Below are 16,112 nucleotides of genomic sequence, written 5' to 3'. Positions count from 1 at the left end.
CAGGGACGGGAGAGGAGCTGCTGCCCCTGCACGCCCAGGCTGCCGAAGCGAAGGCTGGGAGTGTCAAATGCCGTCATTCTGCCTTTATTTGAGTATCTTCACATCTCATTCAACGAAACGGGTTTTTTAAAAATAAAGTGCCCAGTGGAGCTAGGCCTTTGGGTAGATAAATGCATTTCTGTAACATCGTCTTACCACAATACAGCGAGTGAACAGGAGCTTTCCCTGGGCTGGAGGTAATCGGCAGGACTGGCACTTCGTACAGAGAAGTAGCAAACTACAGACCACGTACCATGACACGCGGAACGTAACACCCGACAGGAGCTTCCGTTTGGTTTTTTATACAAACTGATAGAATAAAAAAATCAGAGTGTAGTAGAATATCCAGCAACAAAAACGGTAGAAAGGATCCGTACCTGATCTTATGAAAGCAGCATCTCAGCAAAGTGCAGTGGCGTCATGCGTGGCAGCGGCGGCCGTCGCCCGCACGGGCAGGGTATTGCTCAGCACGCCCAGGGCTGTGCCCCGAGGCTGGGTATTGCGTGGCTTCCCTCATGGCTCTGGCTAAGCGAGCAAAGCAGCGGGTAATCTATGCGCAGTCGTCGCTAACGGGGCGGCGGCAGCCGGGTGCACCCAGCATGCTCCCCTGTGAAAGGGAGGGTGGGCTGCCCGGCCCCGGGGCTCCCCGCTGGAGGCTGGGCAGGTTTTGGCAGCTGGTGGGAGGCAGCGGCCTGCCTCTGGCGCGGGGGCTGCCGGCATGCCCGGGGCGAGTGGGGCCGGGGCTCGGCAGGTCGCAGCTGCGCTCTGGGGGCTGGGTCGGTGGCAGCTGCGGGGAGGAACTGGCGGTCAGTGCAGTCCGGTCTGGTCTGGAGGCGGGTGTTGGCAGTTCAGGTGTGCTCAGCCCTTTGGTCCTGCAAGGCTTGCTCATTCCCGGGTGGCTCCCAGGGCTGCACGGGCTGCGAACCTGTCCCACCCCCCGTCCCTGCTAGTCCCCTTTTGCCTCCTCCAGGATCTGGGGCAGGTTCTGGTCCTTGCGCACTGTCAGCGGTTTGGTGGCGCTGCCATAGTCCTGGACGGCCTTGGGCTCATTGGTGTGGTAGGAGCCCTTGTAGCGGTGATAGTAGAAGTACAGCAGCACCAGCAGCCCCCCGAGCAGCAGGAGCAGGAAGGTCACGACTGCAGGGGAGAGGTGGCGGTGAGGGGCTGGGGAGCGGCTGGGGGGCCGCGGGGCCAGGGCAGAGGCAGGGGGCGACACCGGCCGGGTGCTTCACTTACACCCAATGATGATCCCGATCCAGCCATCATCATGCACGTGGGGGAACTCTGCGGAGACAGGGTGGGTGGCTGAGACTGGGCTGCAGCAGGGTCTCATGCTGGAGCATCCCCTCCGCAGCTGACGCTTGCTGGGGGGCTCCCTCCCCGCTGGGTTCCCACCACGGCACCTACCTGTGCCCATGTACCAGGGGTCCATCTCAGGAGGGATGAGGATGGTGGTGAGGGGAAGCATGGAGGCGCAGCTCGACTCCACCAGCTCCCCCCGGATGCTGTAGGGCCGCACGACACTGGTGGGGCGGAAGATGGCTTTGAGGGGGACGAGGCTGTTGAACTTCACCCCCGAGAGGCAGCCTGAGAAGCCGGGCGTGTTGTAGCGCTGGATCTCGGGGTCAATCACGCCAGTCTCTGCGGGAGCACAGAAGGAGAAGGCTCATCCCCCACGGAGGGCAAGGACCATACTGGGCAGAGGAGACTCCAGTGCCCACGGGGATCCCAGCATGGGAGGGGGCGGCCAAGGGCAGGACCCAGCTCACCCATCACGCGCCCCAGGTAAAGGTTTTTGGGCGAGTCCAGCTTGCTGTCCACAAACAGGGAGAACTGCTGCTCCATGACAGGGAGATAGTCCACCTAGAAGGCAGGTGCACGGGGTCAGCACCCGCTGAGCCTCCTGCACCTCCTGCTACCCTGCCCATGCCCCCTCCCAGCCTGACCCCCAGCCCCGCAGCCCTCCAGGCCCCAGTGGGGAGGGTGCCCCAGCCCCGTACCTGGGTGTACAGCGTACGGTGCAGGCGGGTGATGTTGACACGGTGAGGCCTCCCATCTGTCACTGGCTTGGTGGTGAGAGCAAAGACGTAGGGGCTGGTGCCCAGCTGGTAGCGCAGCTGCAGGCTCCCTGCGGGCAGAGCGGGGCCGTCAGTGGTGCTGGGGCTCTCAGCAGGCGAGTCCAGCCCCTCCATAGGGCTGGTGACTGGCATCAGGGGGGAAGAGGGTCCTGTGCGGCCCCAGCGCCCGGAGAGGTCCCCGAAGGCTCTGGGTGAGCCCTGGGATGGGGAACCCTGCCCTCACCATCATCCTTGATGAGCACGGCCATGTAGTCCTTGACGAAGGAGCTGACGTAGAGCAGCACGGCGGGCGCCGAGGTGGTGCTGAAGCTGAAGCTGACCTCCTCGCTGGTGAGGTTGTAGCCGGGCAGGGGCTGCCAGGGGCTGCTGACGATGCTGGCGAACTCGCGGGCGGCGTACAGTGACATGGGCAGGATGTTGTACCGCACCCATGTGCCCTCCTCGAAGTACCCGCCAATGTCTGCGGGGGAACCGCAAGGTGACGGGAGCGCCGGCTCTGCTCCCCCTTCTCAGCGCCCCCCCACGGTGGGGGGGAGGGCCCCCACCCTTGGCGTGGGCAGGTGCAGCCACTCACCATGGTTGCAGAAGGGCCCATCGAAGGCGGAGATGCTGCAGTTGCAGCTGTAGTGGCTGTAGCGCTCGACGCAGAGCCCACTGTTCTGGCAGGGCACCGGCGGGTCCTGGCAGTGGCCGGTGCAGTTGACCCGCACGCCCTCTGTCTCGTTGGCCTTGCCCTCCAGGTTGAGCGTCACCCCGTTCATTCGCAGTGCCCGCAGGCACCCCAGGAACGGGCGCATCTTGTGCTCTGCCGCACCTGCAGCAGGGCCGAGACTCAGCGCCCTGCGGCATGTGAGGACCTGGGGATGCAGGGACGCAGCCGGGGCCTCTCACCGACGTAGAGGGGCCTGTCGAAGTCCAGGCGGACGAAGCTCTGGGGCGGGGCTGGCCGCACCACCCAGGGCAGCTTGTCCACCCGCAGCCGCGCCAGCTTGACGTTGAGCTCAGCCTTCACCTGGTGCCACTCGTCGTCATTCCAGGGCACCGCTGACCGCACCGTCAGGTTCTCATCCCCATTCCCGATGTCGTAGGCAAACACCACGTCCCTGGTGGCTGCGGGGATGTGGTGTCGGGAGGGGTGCCCGGTCCCGCCACTCCCCACACCCGCGCCCGCCCACCCGTACTGTTGAGCTCGACGCGGATGTAGTTTCGGGAGCCAGGGTTCTCCAGGAAGACGCCAGACAGGGCGGTGGTCTTGAAGTAGAAGGAGATATCGAGGCTGTGGTTGGCCTGGAAGGTGGGGAAGAGCAGGGCTGCGCCCCTGTTGAAGGAGACGGTGTTCCAGGTGTTGCCTGTGGAGAGCAGGTGGGGTGGTGAGGGATGGGCACAGACCCTCCACAGGCACGGGACCCCCACAGGCATGGGCCCTCTGCAGGCAGGGGACCCTCCGCGGATCCAGTCACTCACGATCTCCGTAGCACCGCAGGGGGCCCAACATGAACTGGGCTTCGGAGCCGGAGCGGTTTGTGTCTCCGACCACAACCTGGGTGACGGGCAGGTGGTCCACAAAGGTCAGCAGACCCTTGTCCGTCCTCCTGCAAATGGCGCGTGGTTCAGAGCAGCCGTGAGGGTCTTCTGCCCCTTCACCAGCCCGCACCCCGGCCTGAACCCCTGCCCGAACCCCCAGAGTCTGTGCCCACAGCCCCCGTCCCGCAGCCCCCGCCGGCTCACCACAGCGTGTGGTCGGCGTCACAGTTGCAGAAGTACTTGGGGTCGGCGCAGTTCTTGTCCAACCCACAGGCGCAGCGCTGGATGCCCGGCCGCGAGCCCCCCCAGTAGTAGTGCCGCTCGTCGTGTCGGCCCATCCAGAAGCTGAAGGGCAGTCCGGCTGAGGGCACACGGGAGGGTGAGGACATGGCCCCACGGCATGGCCCCATGGCACAGCCCCGCGGCACGGCCCTGCTCCCCCCAGCACTCACAGGGGGTGTTGAGCAGGCGGGAGCTGTAGCAGCGGAGCTCAATGCGCTGCTCGCAGTACTCAGAGGCATTCGCCAGCGCTGAGACCTCAGCCCAGGAGGCATTCCAGTACTCCACAGCCCCCAAGTAGGGCTGGTCCACGCTGGAGCCTGTCACCCGCGTGGCATAGTAGCGGTTGTGCCGGATGATGGTCCATGCCCGGTCCTCTGCGGAGGCGGGGGGGCTGTTAGGGCCGACCCCCCGGGAGGTCCCCACTCCCTCCATCCTGCTCCGGCCCCAATGCACAGTCAGGGGCTAGTCCCTGGGGGCACCGGGCAGAGGAACCCCCACGCCCTCCTGCTGCCCCCACCTCGGATGTCGCAGTACACCGTGAAGGGCTTGAGCGGCCCGCTGCCATCCGGGTCAATGGTGTAGTTCCCCGAGGTTTTCCCACTGACCCGGTAAGCATCGCATGACTCCTTATAAAGGGCTGGAAGAGGGAAACGGGGCTGGGGTCAGCGTGAGGGGGGCACTGGGCAGCGAGAGGAACCGTGGGTGCCCATCCTGTCCCCCCATCTGCGAGGCCCCGGGCTCACATTTGTGGCAGGTCTCCCCCTTGTACCCCGTCAGGTCACAGATGCACATGAAATCGTCCCAGGACTGGATGCAGCGGCCGTCATGCTCGCACAGGTTGGGGGTGCACCTGAGGGCACAGAGGGTTCCTGTCCTAGCACTGGCGCAGCCCCCCGGCCCCCGCCTGCTCCCAGCCGGCACCCCTGTCCCAACCGATACCTGTCCGTGATGCCGCAGACATTGAAGAGCACGTTGAAGTACTGCCCCAGCCGGTGCTGCACCAGCAGCTCCACATCCACGGGCTGCATGTCCACGTTCAGCATCTGCAGGCAGCCGTGGAAGGCTGTCTGGTTCGACCGGCAGCCAGTGACCGAGGCCGGCTTGGGGCAGCCTGCAAGGCACAGCAGCGTGAGTAGCCCCTCAGCACCCATCGCCCCTGAGCCCCACCCCGCCGCCCACCTCCGAAGAAGTACTGGCTGCCGGTGCGGAGCTGGAAGGGGTGCGCCACCCGAAACTCAGCGCCGTCGTCATCATCGATGGTCACCACGGCCGAGCCGTCCCGCGCCACCAGCTGCACCGAGTGCCAGAAGCCGTCGTTCAGGCGATGCCCTGCGTGGGGAGAGGAGGGTGCATGGGGAGGCACTGCCGCCAGACCAGCCCTCGGCCCCGTGCCAGCTCCCCAGCCCACCTGCGGCAAACTCCAGCTTCTTCTTGCCAGGCTGAGCGATGGAGACGTTGACCTGCCCCTCGCTCAACACCACCTCGAGGGAGCCCAGGCGGTCGGCGAAGCTGGTGTAGAGCAGGAGCCCGGCAGTGTCCCAGGAGCGGAAGCGGAAGCTGACGGCCAGGCGGTTCCTCCGTGGGATCCCTGGCACCCGCACATAGTTGTTGATGCCGGCAAAGGTGATGGGGGTGTTCAGCTGGTCCTGGCAATAGTGGCCCACGCTGCCCTGGGGGTGACGGCAGGAGGCGGTGAAGAAAGGGATGCTCCCATGGCGGGGAGGCCCCCCCATCCCCCCATCCCCATCCCCAATCACCCCCACTCGATCCCGTCGCCTGGCAGTGCCGGGCGGGTGCCGCAGGCCAGAGACGACCTCGTGCGGTCAATGCGGCGCCGCTCGGCAGAGCACAGCCACTGCCCGGCCTCACATCACCCCACAGTGGAGGAGGGGAACCTGGCCCCGGGGAAGAGGTCACCCCACAGCGGGGCTGAGGACCTGGCCCTCCTCCAGGAAAGGGGTCCCCCCACGGCAGGGAAGGGGCCCTGGGGAAGGGGCCACCCCCTGGGGCTGGACCTCAAAGCGGATGTTGGGTCTCCGGTGCCGGGCCAGGTCGGCGATGTTGACCCCATTGAAGAGGATGTTCTCCACGCAGCCCCGGAAGTTTTGCCGGTAGGTGAGGTGCTGCTTGTCCTGGTCGATCACCCCCCCGAAGAAGAGCTGGGAGGCAGAGGGAGGGGGTCAGCCCCTTGCCAGGGGATGCCGCGGGTCGGTATCCCGGCAGCTCCCTGCCCGCCACACCCACCTCGGTGTCGAGGTCGAGCTGGTCGAAGGTGCCGTGGCAGCGGAAACGCTTGACCTCCCCGTCCAGCGTCAGATTGACATGGTGGCCGTAGCGCTCAATGTGCAGCGAGTGCCAGTGCTGGTCATCCAGGAGGCTGCCCACCGCCGCTGTCGTGTGGCCCTCGCTGGCGTGCAGTGGGCTGCTGCCTGGGGAGGGGCAGCCTCAGCTGGTGGCCCCCGGGCCCCGGGCCCCAGGCCCCCTGGCCCCCCGGCCCCGGCTCACCTAAGCTGATGTGCAGGAGGAGCTGGGCCTGCTTGAGCTCCACCGTGATGTAGTCGCCCTGCGAGCCCTCCCCGTGCATCAGCACCCCGTCCTGCTCCAGCGTCTTGAAGTTGAAGGAGATGTCATCCTCGAGGGTGCTGATCCTCTTGGCCCGGAAGCGGTAGGAGATGGCATCATCCCCATCAAAGTAGAGCACATGGGACCCTAGGGAGAGCAGCGTGGCCCCAGCCACGTCACTGCCCGCAACAGCAGGCGCCCTGGCACGGGGAACACCCCTTTCTGTCATGCTTTATGCCAGAGCCAATGACTGCAGACCTCTTGGACACAATCCCCTCTGGAAAAGGGTTTTCCAGGCATGCCGGAGCCAGGGGCTGGCCCCCTGCCATGTGGGCGGCTGGGCCAGGGTCCCACCCCGCACAGGGCTGCTGGAGCCCCCGGGCCGAGTACTCACGGTAGGGGCAGCCATAGAGGCCCAGACGCAGCCCGATCTTCCCGCGTGGGTTCCAGGCCACCGGAATGATGCGGATGTAGCGCGCGAGGATGGGGTAGTGCAGGTCGTGCCGTACCACCCCGCTTTCATTCACATTCCCAAAGAACGTCTGGGGATGAAGGGCCACTGTCAGCACCTCGCTCCGGGCCGGGGGGTCTCCACTCCCCCCAGGGGACCCCCTCCCGCAGGGACCCCTGGGCACCCCCCTACCCAGTTGCTGCCCTGCTGGAAGAAGGGTTTCCAGCTGGTGGGGTGGTCTCCGTAGAGCACAATGTAGCGCGTCAGCCAGTCGTAGGTGTTGAAGGTCCCCTGTGTGGCCACTGCATTGATCCGGTGCTTTTGCATCAGGTCAATCTGGAGCCAGGGCTGCTTGTCCCGGGGGTCGGGGGACCAGCCGCTGGTGCCTGCGGGGGGAGCGGCTCAGCAGGCCCCACAGCCCAGCACCAGTGGCTCCCGGCTGAGTGGCGGCTGTTTGCTCGGCCCCATCGCAGCACCCGACTGTGGGTGGGAGCTGGAGGGCTGCTGGGTTCTCCCCCACCCCCGGTGGATGCTGAGGGCTCTACTGTGGGCATCCCCTACCCCTCAGCCCCACGTGAGGTAAGACCTTGCCAGGAACACCCCCTGCCTACAGGTCCCCACCCCGTCTGCACCCCAGTCCCGCGGGGGCACTCACTGTGCAGCCGGGCAAAGCTGGCAGAGTAGAAGATGCTGTATCTGGAGGAGGCACCGATGGACGAGGAGTAGAGGGGAGCGACAAGCTCATCGTAGCAGGGCCCTGTGGGGACAGTGGATGCTGAACTGGGCGGTGTCCCCGCGGCAGCCCCCCCGGCCCGGCCCTGCGGACCCCGCAGGCTCTGCAGGATCTGGGCACTCTGTGGACTCTGTGGGCTCGGGGACCCTGCGGACCCTGTGGGCTCTAGGTTCCCCGCGGGCTCTGCGGACCCTGTGGGACCCTGCGGGCTCCGCGGGCCGGCGGCGCGACGGGTCCAGCTCCCGCTCTCCCCTCCCACTGCAGCGGAGCTGACACACCTCTGCGGGCCCCGGCGTCCGCACAAGCCGCCGCAGCACTGACGTGGGCGCCGGGACCCCCCTCGCCCCACCCCGCCGGGGCAGGGTCCCGCGTGGGAGGCCGTGGGAACCTATGCAAACCCTCGCGGCATCTGTAGAGGAGGCTCCGACGGGGCCGAGGTCCCGAGCCCCTCGCAGGGCCTCCCCGCCGGGTCGGACGTTGCCCGGGGAGCCCCAGGAGCGTTTGCTGCACCCCCAGCCCTCACTGCAGGGCCAAGGGCAGCCGCGCTGCGCCCATGTTGCATCACCCTCTGCCTGCATCGCCCGCTGCCTGCATCACCCCCGGCCTGCATCGCCCCCTGCCTCCATCGCCCCCCGCCTCCATCGCCCCCCGCCTCCATCCCCCGCAGCCAACCGGTCCCCGGGCCACCCCGAGCCTGGGGGAACGGGCCAAGGGCCCCGGCTCAGAGGGGCCGCAGAGAGCTGCTCGGTGAGGCCAGGGCCTTGGCGGTCCCCGTCCCTGTGCCCGGGCAGCCGCCCCCCGGCCCCTCCCGCCCGGTGCAGCCTCGCGGGGGGGCGGGCCGGGGAGGCGGCACTGGCCGAGGTGCTGGCGGAGCCCTCTCCCCGGTACGGACGCGGAGCCGCGCCGGGCGCGGAGATGCGGCGCAGCGAGGCGGGTGCCCGGGGCACCCCTGGGCACCCCTGGGCATCCCCGGGCATCCCGGAGGCTCCAGGCGGGTGCGGTGCCGCCGGCGTGGGGCTGCGGCGGGGCGGCCCCGGGCAGGGCGCCGGTGTCCGGCGGTGACCTTGGGGACGGCGCGACCGGGGCTCCGGGGGGTGCGGGGGGATGCCCGGGGGAGAACGGAGGATGCCCGGGAGAACGGGGGGCCGGGGGCGGCTCGAGGAGCTGGGGCGGCTCGGGGGTGCGGGGCCGGGGCGGCGGGCGCGGTCCCGCAGTGCGGAGCGGCCGCTCCCGGGGCTGCGGCCCCACTTACGTGCGAGGCAGCCGGGGCCGGGGCGCAGGAGGCCGGCGCAGGCGGCGAGCAGGAGCCCGAGGAGGCGGCGAGCGCCCATGCTGGAGCGCCCCGAGCGCCCTCGGCGCCGCCGCTCCCAGTGCTGCAGCCGCGCGGCGGAGCGGGACCGGCGGCTCCGCCCACGGGGCGGGGGGCGTTGGCGGCGGGGGGGGGGCGGCGGCGGGGGGGGGGGCGGCCCCGCGGAGGGGGCGCGGGGGCCGGGCTGGGCTCGGCGCAGAGCCCCGGCCCCCCCAGCCTCCCCCGCTGCCGCGCCCCCGAGGGATGCTCCCGCCGGGCCCCCCGGTTCCCCCAATCCTCGGCGCCGGGTCCAGTGCGGGGTTACAGCTGCTTCGGGCTGCAGCCAGACCACGGCCCGTGGCCTGGGTGGACTCGGGGTGGAGGTGCGTGGGCAGAGCGGGGCGCGGGCAGCGCAGGGCATGGGGCGGACGCGAGCCTGGGCCGTGCAGGGAGCTCCCCGGTCACCACCGGTTCCCGCACAGCCCCTGGCCCTTGCCATGCCCAGCCCTGCCTTGAGCCCCCGCCAGGCTGGGTGGCGTGACCCCCCACAGGCGTGGCCCCCCGAGATGTGACCCCCCGCAGATGTGGCCCAGGCACCCAGCGCCTGCAGCGGCAGCAGTGGGGGGGGATTGGAGCAGTGCCCGCCAGCCCTCCTGCAGCAGATGTGGCAGCAGTTTGTAATCAAGCCGCAGATTAAGGCCTGCGGGTTTCGGGGTCGCCTGTCTCTCCAGTGGTGCAGAAGATGGGATTTAGCCTGTGTCTGTTCCCAAACATCCCCAGACACCCACAGAGGGACGGGGGGGCTGGCAGCTGCGTGGCCTGCATACACTGCCTGCCCCACAGACCACACGGTGCCCTGTGTCCCCCTGGCTCTGCGGGGGGTCCCCCTCTCCCAGGAGCCCCGTGCAATGCCCCAAGCCCAGCCCCGAGGCACGAGGATGCACTGGGGGCCGCTGGGTTCAAGCAGGGTCCCACTGCTGGGCAGGAGCCTGGCCTGGCTGCGCTCGGTGCGGGCAGCTCCGCACCGCTGGCACGACGGCGCTGCCACCAGGGCAGCACAGCTGTCACCTGCGGGCAGCGGGTGCCAGGGATGCTTCCTGCGCAGGCAGAGCCGAGGCCGGGGCCGGCGGGCGAAAGAGGGAACAGAAAGCCCCAGGTGCAGCAGGGCCGCGGGGCAGCCAGCGGCACACCGGGAGTTCTGCTACCGGGAGCTGGAGCCGTGTGCCAGGGGCGAGGCCACCGGGCCTCCCGTCCCCGAGACCCTCGCCTGCAGGTCCGTCCCTGGGAGAGGTACAGCCCCACCTGGCCTTATCCTGACATCCCAGGGGTGCTGCCTGCTCCGGCCACAGCCCCGCGTCCCATCCCTGTGCTGGGTCAGGTCTGTGATGGCCCCAGCAGGGCCGTGCAGGGTCCCTGCTCTGCACCCACAGCTGGCCGTAGGGCCAGCATTGGCCCCTCCTCCCTCCCCTTCCTCCAGGATGCAGGGTGCGGGATGGCACCCCCAGAACCAGTACAAAGCAGAGGTCTGCCGTCAGTGTCTTTGCACTGCAGAAAGAGCAGGAGAGAATCATAGAATCATAGAATCATAGAATCATACAGGTTGGAAGAGACCTCTAAGATCATCGTGTCCAACTCTCAACCCAACACACCATGCCCACTACACCATGTCCCTAAGCACCTCATCTACACGTCTTTTAAATACTTCCAGGGATGGTGACTCCACCACTTCCACCACAGCCTGTTCCAAGGCCTGACCACTCTTTCAGTAAAGAAATTCCTCCTAATATCCAATCTAAACCTCCCTTGGCGCAACTTGAGGCCATTTCCTCTTGTCCTATCGCTAGTTACTTGGCAGAAGAGACCAACACCCACCTCACTACAACCTCCCTTCAGGTAGTTGTAGAGCGCGATGAGGTCTCCCCTCAGCCTCCTCTTCTCCAGGCTAAACAGTCCCAGTTCCCTCAGCCGCTCCTCATAAGACTTGTGCTCCAGGCCCTTCACCAGCTTCGTTGCCCTCCTCTGGACACGCTCCAGCACCTCCATGTCCTTCTTGTAGTGAAGGGCCCAAAACTGAACACAGGATTCGAGGTGCGGCCTCACCAGTGCCCAGTGCAGGGGCACGATCACCTCCCTGCTCCTGCTGGCCACACTATTTCTGATACAGGCCAGGATGCCGTTGGCCTTCTTGGCCACCTGGGCACACTGCCGGCTCATGTTCAGCCGGCTGTCAATCAGCACCCCCAGGTCCTTTTCCTCCGGGCAGCTTTCCAGCCACTCTTCCCCAAGCCTGTAGCGTTGCCTGGGGTTGTTGTGGCCCAAGTGCAGGACCCGGCACTTGGCCTTGTTGAACCTCATACAATTGGCCTCGGCCCATTGATCCAACCTGTCCAGGTCCCTCTGCAGAGCCTTCCTACCCTCGAGCAGATCAACACTCCCACCCAACTTGGTGTCGTCTGCAAACTTACTGAGGGAGCACTCGATCCCCTCGTCCAGATCATTGATGAAGATATTGAACAGGACCAGCCCCAGTACTGAGCCCCGGGGAACACCGCTCGTGACCGGCCGCCAACTGGATTTAACTCCATTCACCACAACTCTCTGGGCTCTGCCGTCCATCCAGTTTTTTACCCAGCAAAGAGTGCACCTGTCTAAGCTGTGAGCCGCCAGCTTCTCTAGGAGAATGCTGTGGGAGACAGTGTCAAAGGCTTTACTGAAGTCCAGGTAGACCCCATCCACAGCCTCTCCCTCATCCACTAGGCGGGTCACCTGGTCATAGAAGGAGATCAGGTTGGTCAAACAGGACCTGCCTTCCATGAACCCGTGCTGGCTGGGCCTGATCCCCTGGTTGTCCCGGACATGGCTCGTGAGCACCCTCAAAACCAACCGCTCCATGATCTTCCCCGGCACCGAGGTCAGGCTGACCGGCCTGTAGTTCCCCGGATCCTCCTTCCGGCCCTTCTTATAGATCGGCGTCACATTGGCGAGCCTCCAGTCGTCTGGGACTTCCCCAGTTAACCAGGACTGCTGGTAAATGATGGAGAGCGGCTTGGCAAGCTCCTCCGCCAGCTCTCTCAGTACCCTCGGGTGGATCCCATCCGGCCCCATGGACTTGTGAGCGTCCAGGTGGCGTAGCAGGTCATTAACTTCTTCCTCATGAATTATGGGGGGTTTATCCTGCTTGCCGTCCCTGTCTTCCAGCTCAGGGGGCTGAGTACCCTGAGGATAACCACTCTGACTACTAAAGACTGAGACAAAGGCGGCGTTGAGTACCTCAGCCTTTTCCTCATCCTTGGTGGCAACGTTCCCCCCCGCATCCAATAGAGGATGGAGATTCTCCTTGGCTCTCCTTTTGTCATTAACATACCTATAAAAGCATTTTTTGTTGTCTGTCACGACAGTGGCCAGGTTGAGTTCTAGCCGGGCTTTTGCCTTTCTAATTTCCTCTCTGCATGACCTAACGAGATCCCTGTACTCTTCCTGAGTTGCCTGACCCTTCTTCCACAAGTGATAAACTCTCCTTTTTTCCCTGAGTCCCAGCCAGAGCTCCCTGTTCAGCCAGGCTGGTCGCCTTCCGCGCCCGTTCTTGCGGCACATGGGGACAGCCCGCTCCTGCGCCTTTAAGACTTCCTTCCTGAAGAACGTCCAGCCATCCTGGACCCCTTTGCCCTTCAGGACTGTCTCCCAAGGGACCCTCTCGACCAGTGACCTGAGCAAGACCCCCCAGCAAAGAGCTCTGGGGACACCCCGGCAGCCCAGCCATTCTTCAGTAAGGGCGCAGCAGCTCCATGGCCCTGCTGCACTGCGGGTGCCGGCAGTGAGCTCCCGGGGCGGGCAAGGACCCTGCCCACTCCCCGCGCCTGGCTGGAGGCAGCAGGAGGGCCGAGGGCAGAGCTGGGATAAGCCACGGCAAAGACGGCTGTAGTGAGGAGAAGGGGGGATTGAGGGATTACTGCGGCAAACGGCAGAAAGTCCATTAAAGCCGGGAATCAATTTGCTCCCCCCTGGGGAGAGGAAAGTGGGGCCTCTGTCCCACAGGAACTAATCTGCCCCTTAACGAGGAGTTGGGAATTTTGTTATCAACAACAAGCAACACGGCTGTCCAGTGCCACGGGGGCACAGGGGCACCAGGGCATGGGGGTGTGGGGGTGAGGGGGTGCAGGGGCATGGGGGTGCAGGGGCACAGGGGCATGAGGGTGCAGGGCAGGGCTGGGACCCCTGGGCGAGGGGAACACCCTGCACCAGTGACCACTCCAGTTCCTGGAACCGCCACATTTCCCATCAGGACGAGCCATTCCTGGACCGGATGCGGCTCTGCTGGTCCCATCGGACCAGTGTCCTGCCTGGGCCCGGCTCAACACCACCCCACAGCAGCCCACGCTCCTCTCCTTGGCCCCACTCCCTCCAGCCTCCCCTCCAGCCCTGCAGAGGCAGCCCCTGCCGCAGGGCAGGAACTGCAAACAGCCCCGGCGTGGGCTGGGGTCTCCTGCATGCTCTGGGTGCCCTTGGCCAGACCCTTCTCCCCGTGCCGGGTGCTTCCAGGCTTGTTCCCCAGCCCTGCATGACAGGGACTGAGCAGAGCTGCTATTTCTGTCCCCAGCGTGCAGATGCAAGCCACAAAGTAAAAGATGCAGAACGGGCTCCGAAGTAGGGTCACATCTGCCTCCTCGCCTTCCTCCCCCGGGGCTGGGCTTGTGCTCTGCACTGCTCTCGGTATCGGGAGTGGCACGTGGTCAAACCACAGATTGCAAAGCGCTGAGACGCAGAGGGCTCCAGACCCGCTGGCCAGGGGGAAAGGTCCCGCTGCGCAATGCAGGAGCAGGTGAGGGGCCATGGGGCGAGGGGATCGCTGGGGGCCGGGTGGGGACCCCCCATGTTTTCTTTTCTTGTTGCTTTTAAATGGTTCTCATGTGAGCTGTGTGGGTTTGGGCTGAAAGGCAAAGCCCCAGGGAACGCAGGGAAGGGGCTGGGGGAGCTGCTGGGGCGTCAACCTGCCCTGGCGCTGGGTTCAGATCCCACCTGCAGCCGTGGAGCGGGTGGGGGATCAGGCCCATCTACCTGGCCTCGCTGATGGGAGCCAGAGCGAAACTGCCATTGTGAGGCTGCTCCGAGTCAGAGACATGCCGGATCCTGACCTCTGGCAATGGGGTCCTGGCTGTCCAGTGCCAGGCTGCAGCGCTGTCCCTCCACCCCGGAGCAGGGCTGAGAGGCTGGGAGCTGGGAGCACTGTGCACAGCTGCCTGCAACCTGTGCAAAGCAGTGGGATGCGCTGGGACCTCCCTGGCTGGGAGCAGGACTGGGCAGTGTGAGGCTGTGCCGGCACTGGAGTCCCCAGGGTAGCGCATGGGTGGGTGGGTGCTTTGGGCACCTGAGGATGCCGGCATGGAGTCCGAGGCCCGGCTGCACGGGGCACCGGGCTGGATGCTGAGCCCCAGGGGACATCAGGAGCAGCTCCCCCGCGTCAGGTGCACGGTTAGTTTGTGGGACGTGGTGCTGTGCTGGGGACACCGTGGCCGGGGTCACGTCTTCCCACCAGCTCGGGAAATGTGCGGTCGCTCTCGCAATGACTGAGCGCAGCGAACCTCCCGCTGCCTCGGGGTGGGTGTGAGATGGAAACCACCCTGATCGCGGGGCCGGGGGCTGCGGCTGGGCTGGGTGGAGGAGGGCTGCCCTGGACGCGGTGCAGTGCACACTGTGGCCGGGCCACCGCCTCTGAGCACCCCTCGCTCAGCCTCCCTTTGCACAGGCAACCCCCAACCCTGCCTCGATGGAGCCGACCGCCACCACTGACTTCTACCCCTGGGAGGATGGGTACTCGTGGGAGGACAGCATGCTGCCCGAGCTCTGTGAGAAGCAGGCGGTGCAGGGCTTCGCCCGCACCTACCAGCCTGCCGTTTACCTGCTGCTCTCGCTGCTGGGCACGGTGGGGAACGGGCTGGTGCTGCTCACGCACACCCGCTACCGCCGGGCACACAGCATCACCGATGTCTGCCTCCTGCACCTCGCCCTGTCCGACCTCCTGCTGCTCCTGACGCTGCCCTTCGCCATCACCGACACGCTGCAGGGCTGGTCCCCGGGGACAGCCGCCTGCAAGGCACTGCAGGGCCTCTACGCCCTCAACTTCTACAGTGGCTTCCTCTTCCTCACCTGCATCAGCGTGGACCGCTACGTGGCCATCGTGCAGGTGCCGGCCGCCTGCCGCCTGCGCCCACGGGCTCGCCGCCACGGTTGGCTGACGGTGGGGCTGGCCTGGCTGCTGGCCACGCTGCTGGCGCTGCCCCAGTTCATCTACAGTCGAGCCGAGCAGCACCAGGACCTCCAGCTCTGCCGCGTTGTCTTCCCCCACGCGGTCTCACGGGCAGCCCAGGGGGCCACCAACCTGGTGCAGGTCGTGCTGGGCTTCGCGGTGCCCTTCCTGGTGATGGTGAGCTGCTACGCAGCTGTGGCCCGGACACTGCTGGCAGCCCGTGGCGCCCAGCCCCACCGGGCACTGCGAGTGCTGCTGGCCCTTGTGCTGGTGTTTGTGGCCCTGCAGCTGCCCCACAGCCTGATGGTGCTGCTGGACGCGGCTGAGCTGCTGGCCAGCTGGGAGGTGAGCTGTGCGCAGAGCCGCCGCAAAGACCTGGCATTGCTGGTCACTGGTGGGCTGGCATACCTGCGCTGCTGCCTCAACCCCCTGCTCTACGCCTTCCTGGGCCAGCGCTTCCGCCGGGAGCTGTGGCTGCTGGCCAGCGATGCCGGCTGCGTGGGGCCCCTCGAGCCACGCTGCCCCAGCTGCCCCGGTCCCCGCCAACGGACATCGTTGTCCACCTGCCAGGATGTGGTGTAGGGACACAGTGCCCACAGCCGGAGCAGGGACCGGCACCCCGGGGCTTGGCCACTCCGCGGCTCCCCGGGGAGAGCCTTGTTCATGCATGGACCTGCCCCGGGCCCTGGCAGAGCGGCCTGGCAGGGGCAGCACCGGAAACCCCCATGGTGCCCGCACACGTGTGGGCAGAGGGAAGAGCAGCCCCACAGCACCCGCATGCCCTGCAAGTGCCTCTGCTGCCCAGCACGCCGCTGCAATGTCACGTGTGCTCTGGGGGTGCTGTGCAATGGCACGAGTGCTCTGGGGGGACAGTGTGATGTCATGCGTGCTCTGGGGGGAACCGTGCAATG

At 66.4% G+C, this 16,112-nt stretch overlaps 2 protein-coding genes across 2 annotated transcripts; one reads left to right on the top strand and one right to left on the bottom strand.

The window, feature by feature from the left end:
* Positions 1-65: 65 nt before the first annotated feature.
* On the bottom strand, positions 66-9,000 carry CNTNAP1 (contactin associated protein 1). Its single transcript, XM_075171158.1, has 24 exons — positions 8,922-9,000; positions 7,592-7,693; positions 7,129-7,322; positions 6,880-7,027; positions 6,429-6,632; positions 6,168-6,352; positions 5,939-6,082; positions 5,332-5,593; positions 5,103-5,252; positions 4,863-5,034; positions 4,667-4,773; positions 4,441-4,560; positions 4,094-4,297; positions 3,846-4,002; positions 3,582-3,709; positions 3,299-3,466; positions 3,009-3,227; positions 2,692-2,931; positions 2,341-2,577; positions 2,040-2,167; positions 1,809-1,902; positions 1,447-1,680; positions 1,276-1,323; positions 66-1,176 (listed from the first exon to the last, which is right to left on the bottom strand). Exons 1-24 carry the CDS (start codon positions 8,998-9,000, stop codon positions 986-988), a joined length of 3,915 nt encoding a protein of 1,304 aa, XP_075027259.1. The 3' UTR covers positions 66-985.
* A 4,764-nt stretch (positions 9,001-13,764) lies between these two features.
* On the top strand, positions 13,765-15,783 carry CCR10 (C-C motif chemokine receptor 10). Its single transcript, XM_075171897.1, has 2 exons — positions 13,765-13,776; positions 14,701-15,783. The coding sequence occupies exons 1-2, from the start codon at positions 13,765-13,767 to the stop codon at positions 15,781-15,783; spliced, it is 1,095 nt and encodes a 364-aa protein (XP_075027998.1).
* Positions 15,784-16,112: the final 329 nt, after the last annotated feature.

This window comes from Calonectris borealis, chromosome 22 (genome assembly GCF_964195595.1).
Source record: "Calonectris borealis chromosome 22, bCalBor7.hap1.2, whole genome shotgun sequence".
NCBI classification, from domain to species: domain Eukaryota; kingdom Metazoa; phylum Chordata; class Aves; order Procellariiformes; family Procellariidae; genus Calonectris; species Calonectris borealis.
Note: the sequence above shows the minus strand (reverse complement) of the source record. Positions and strands in the feature narration are given on the sequence as shown.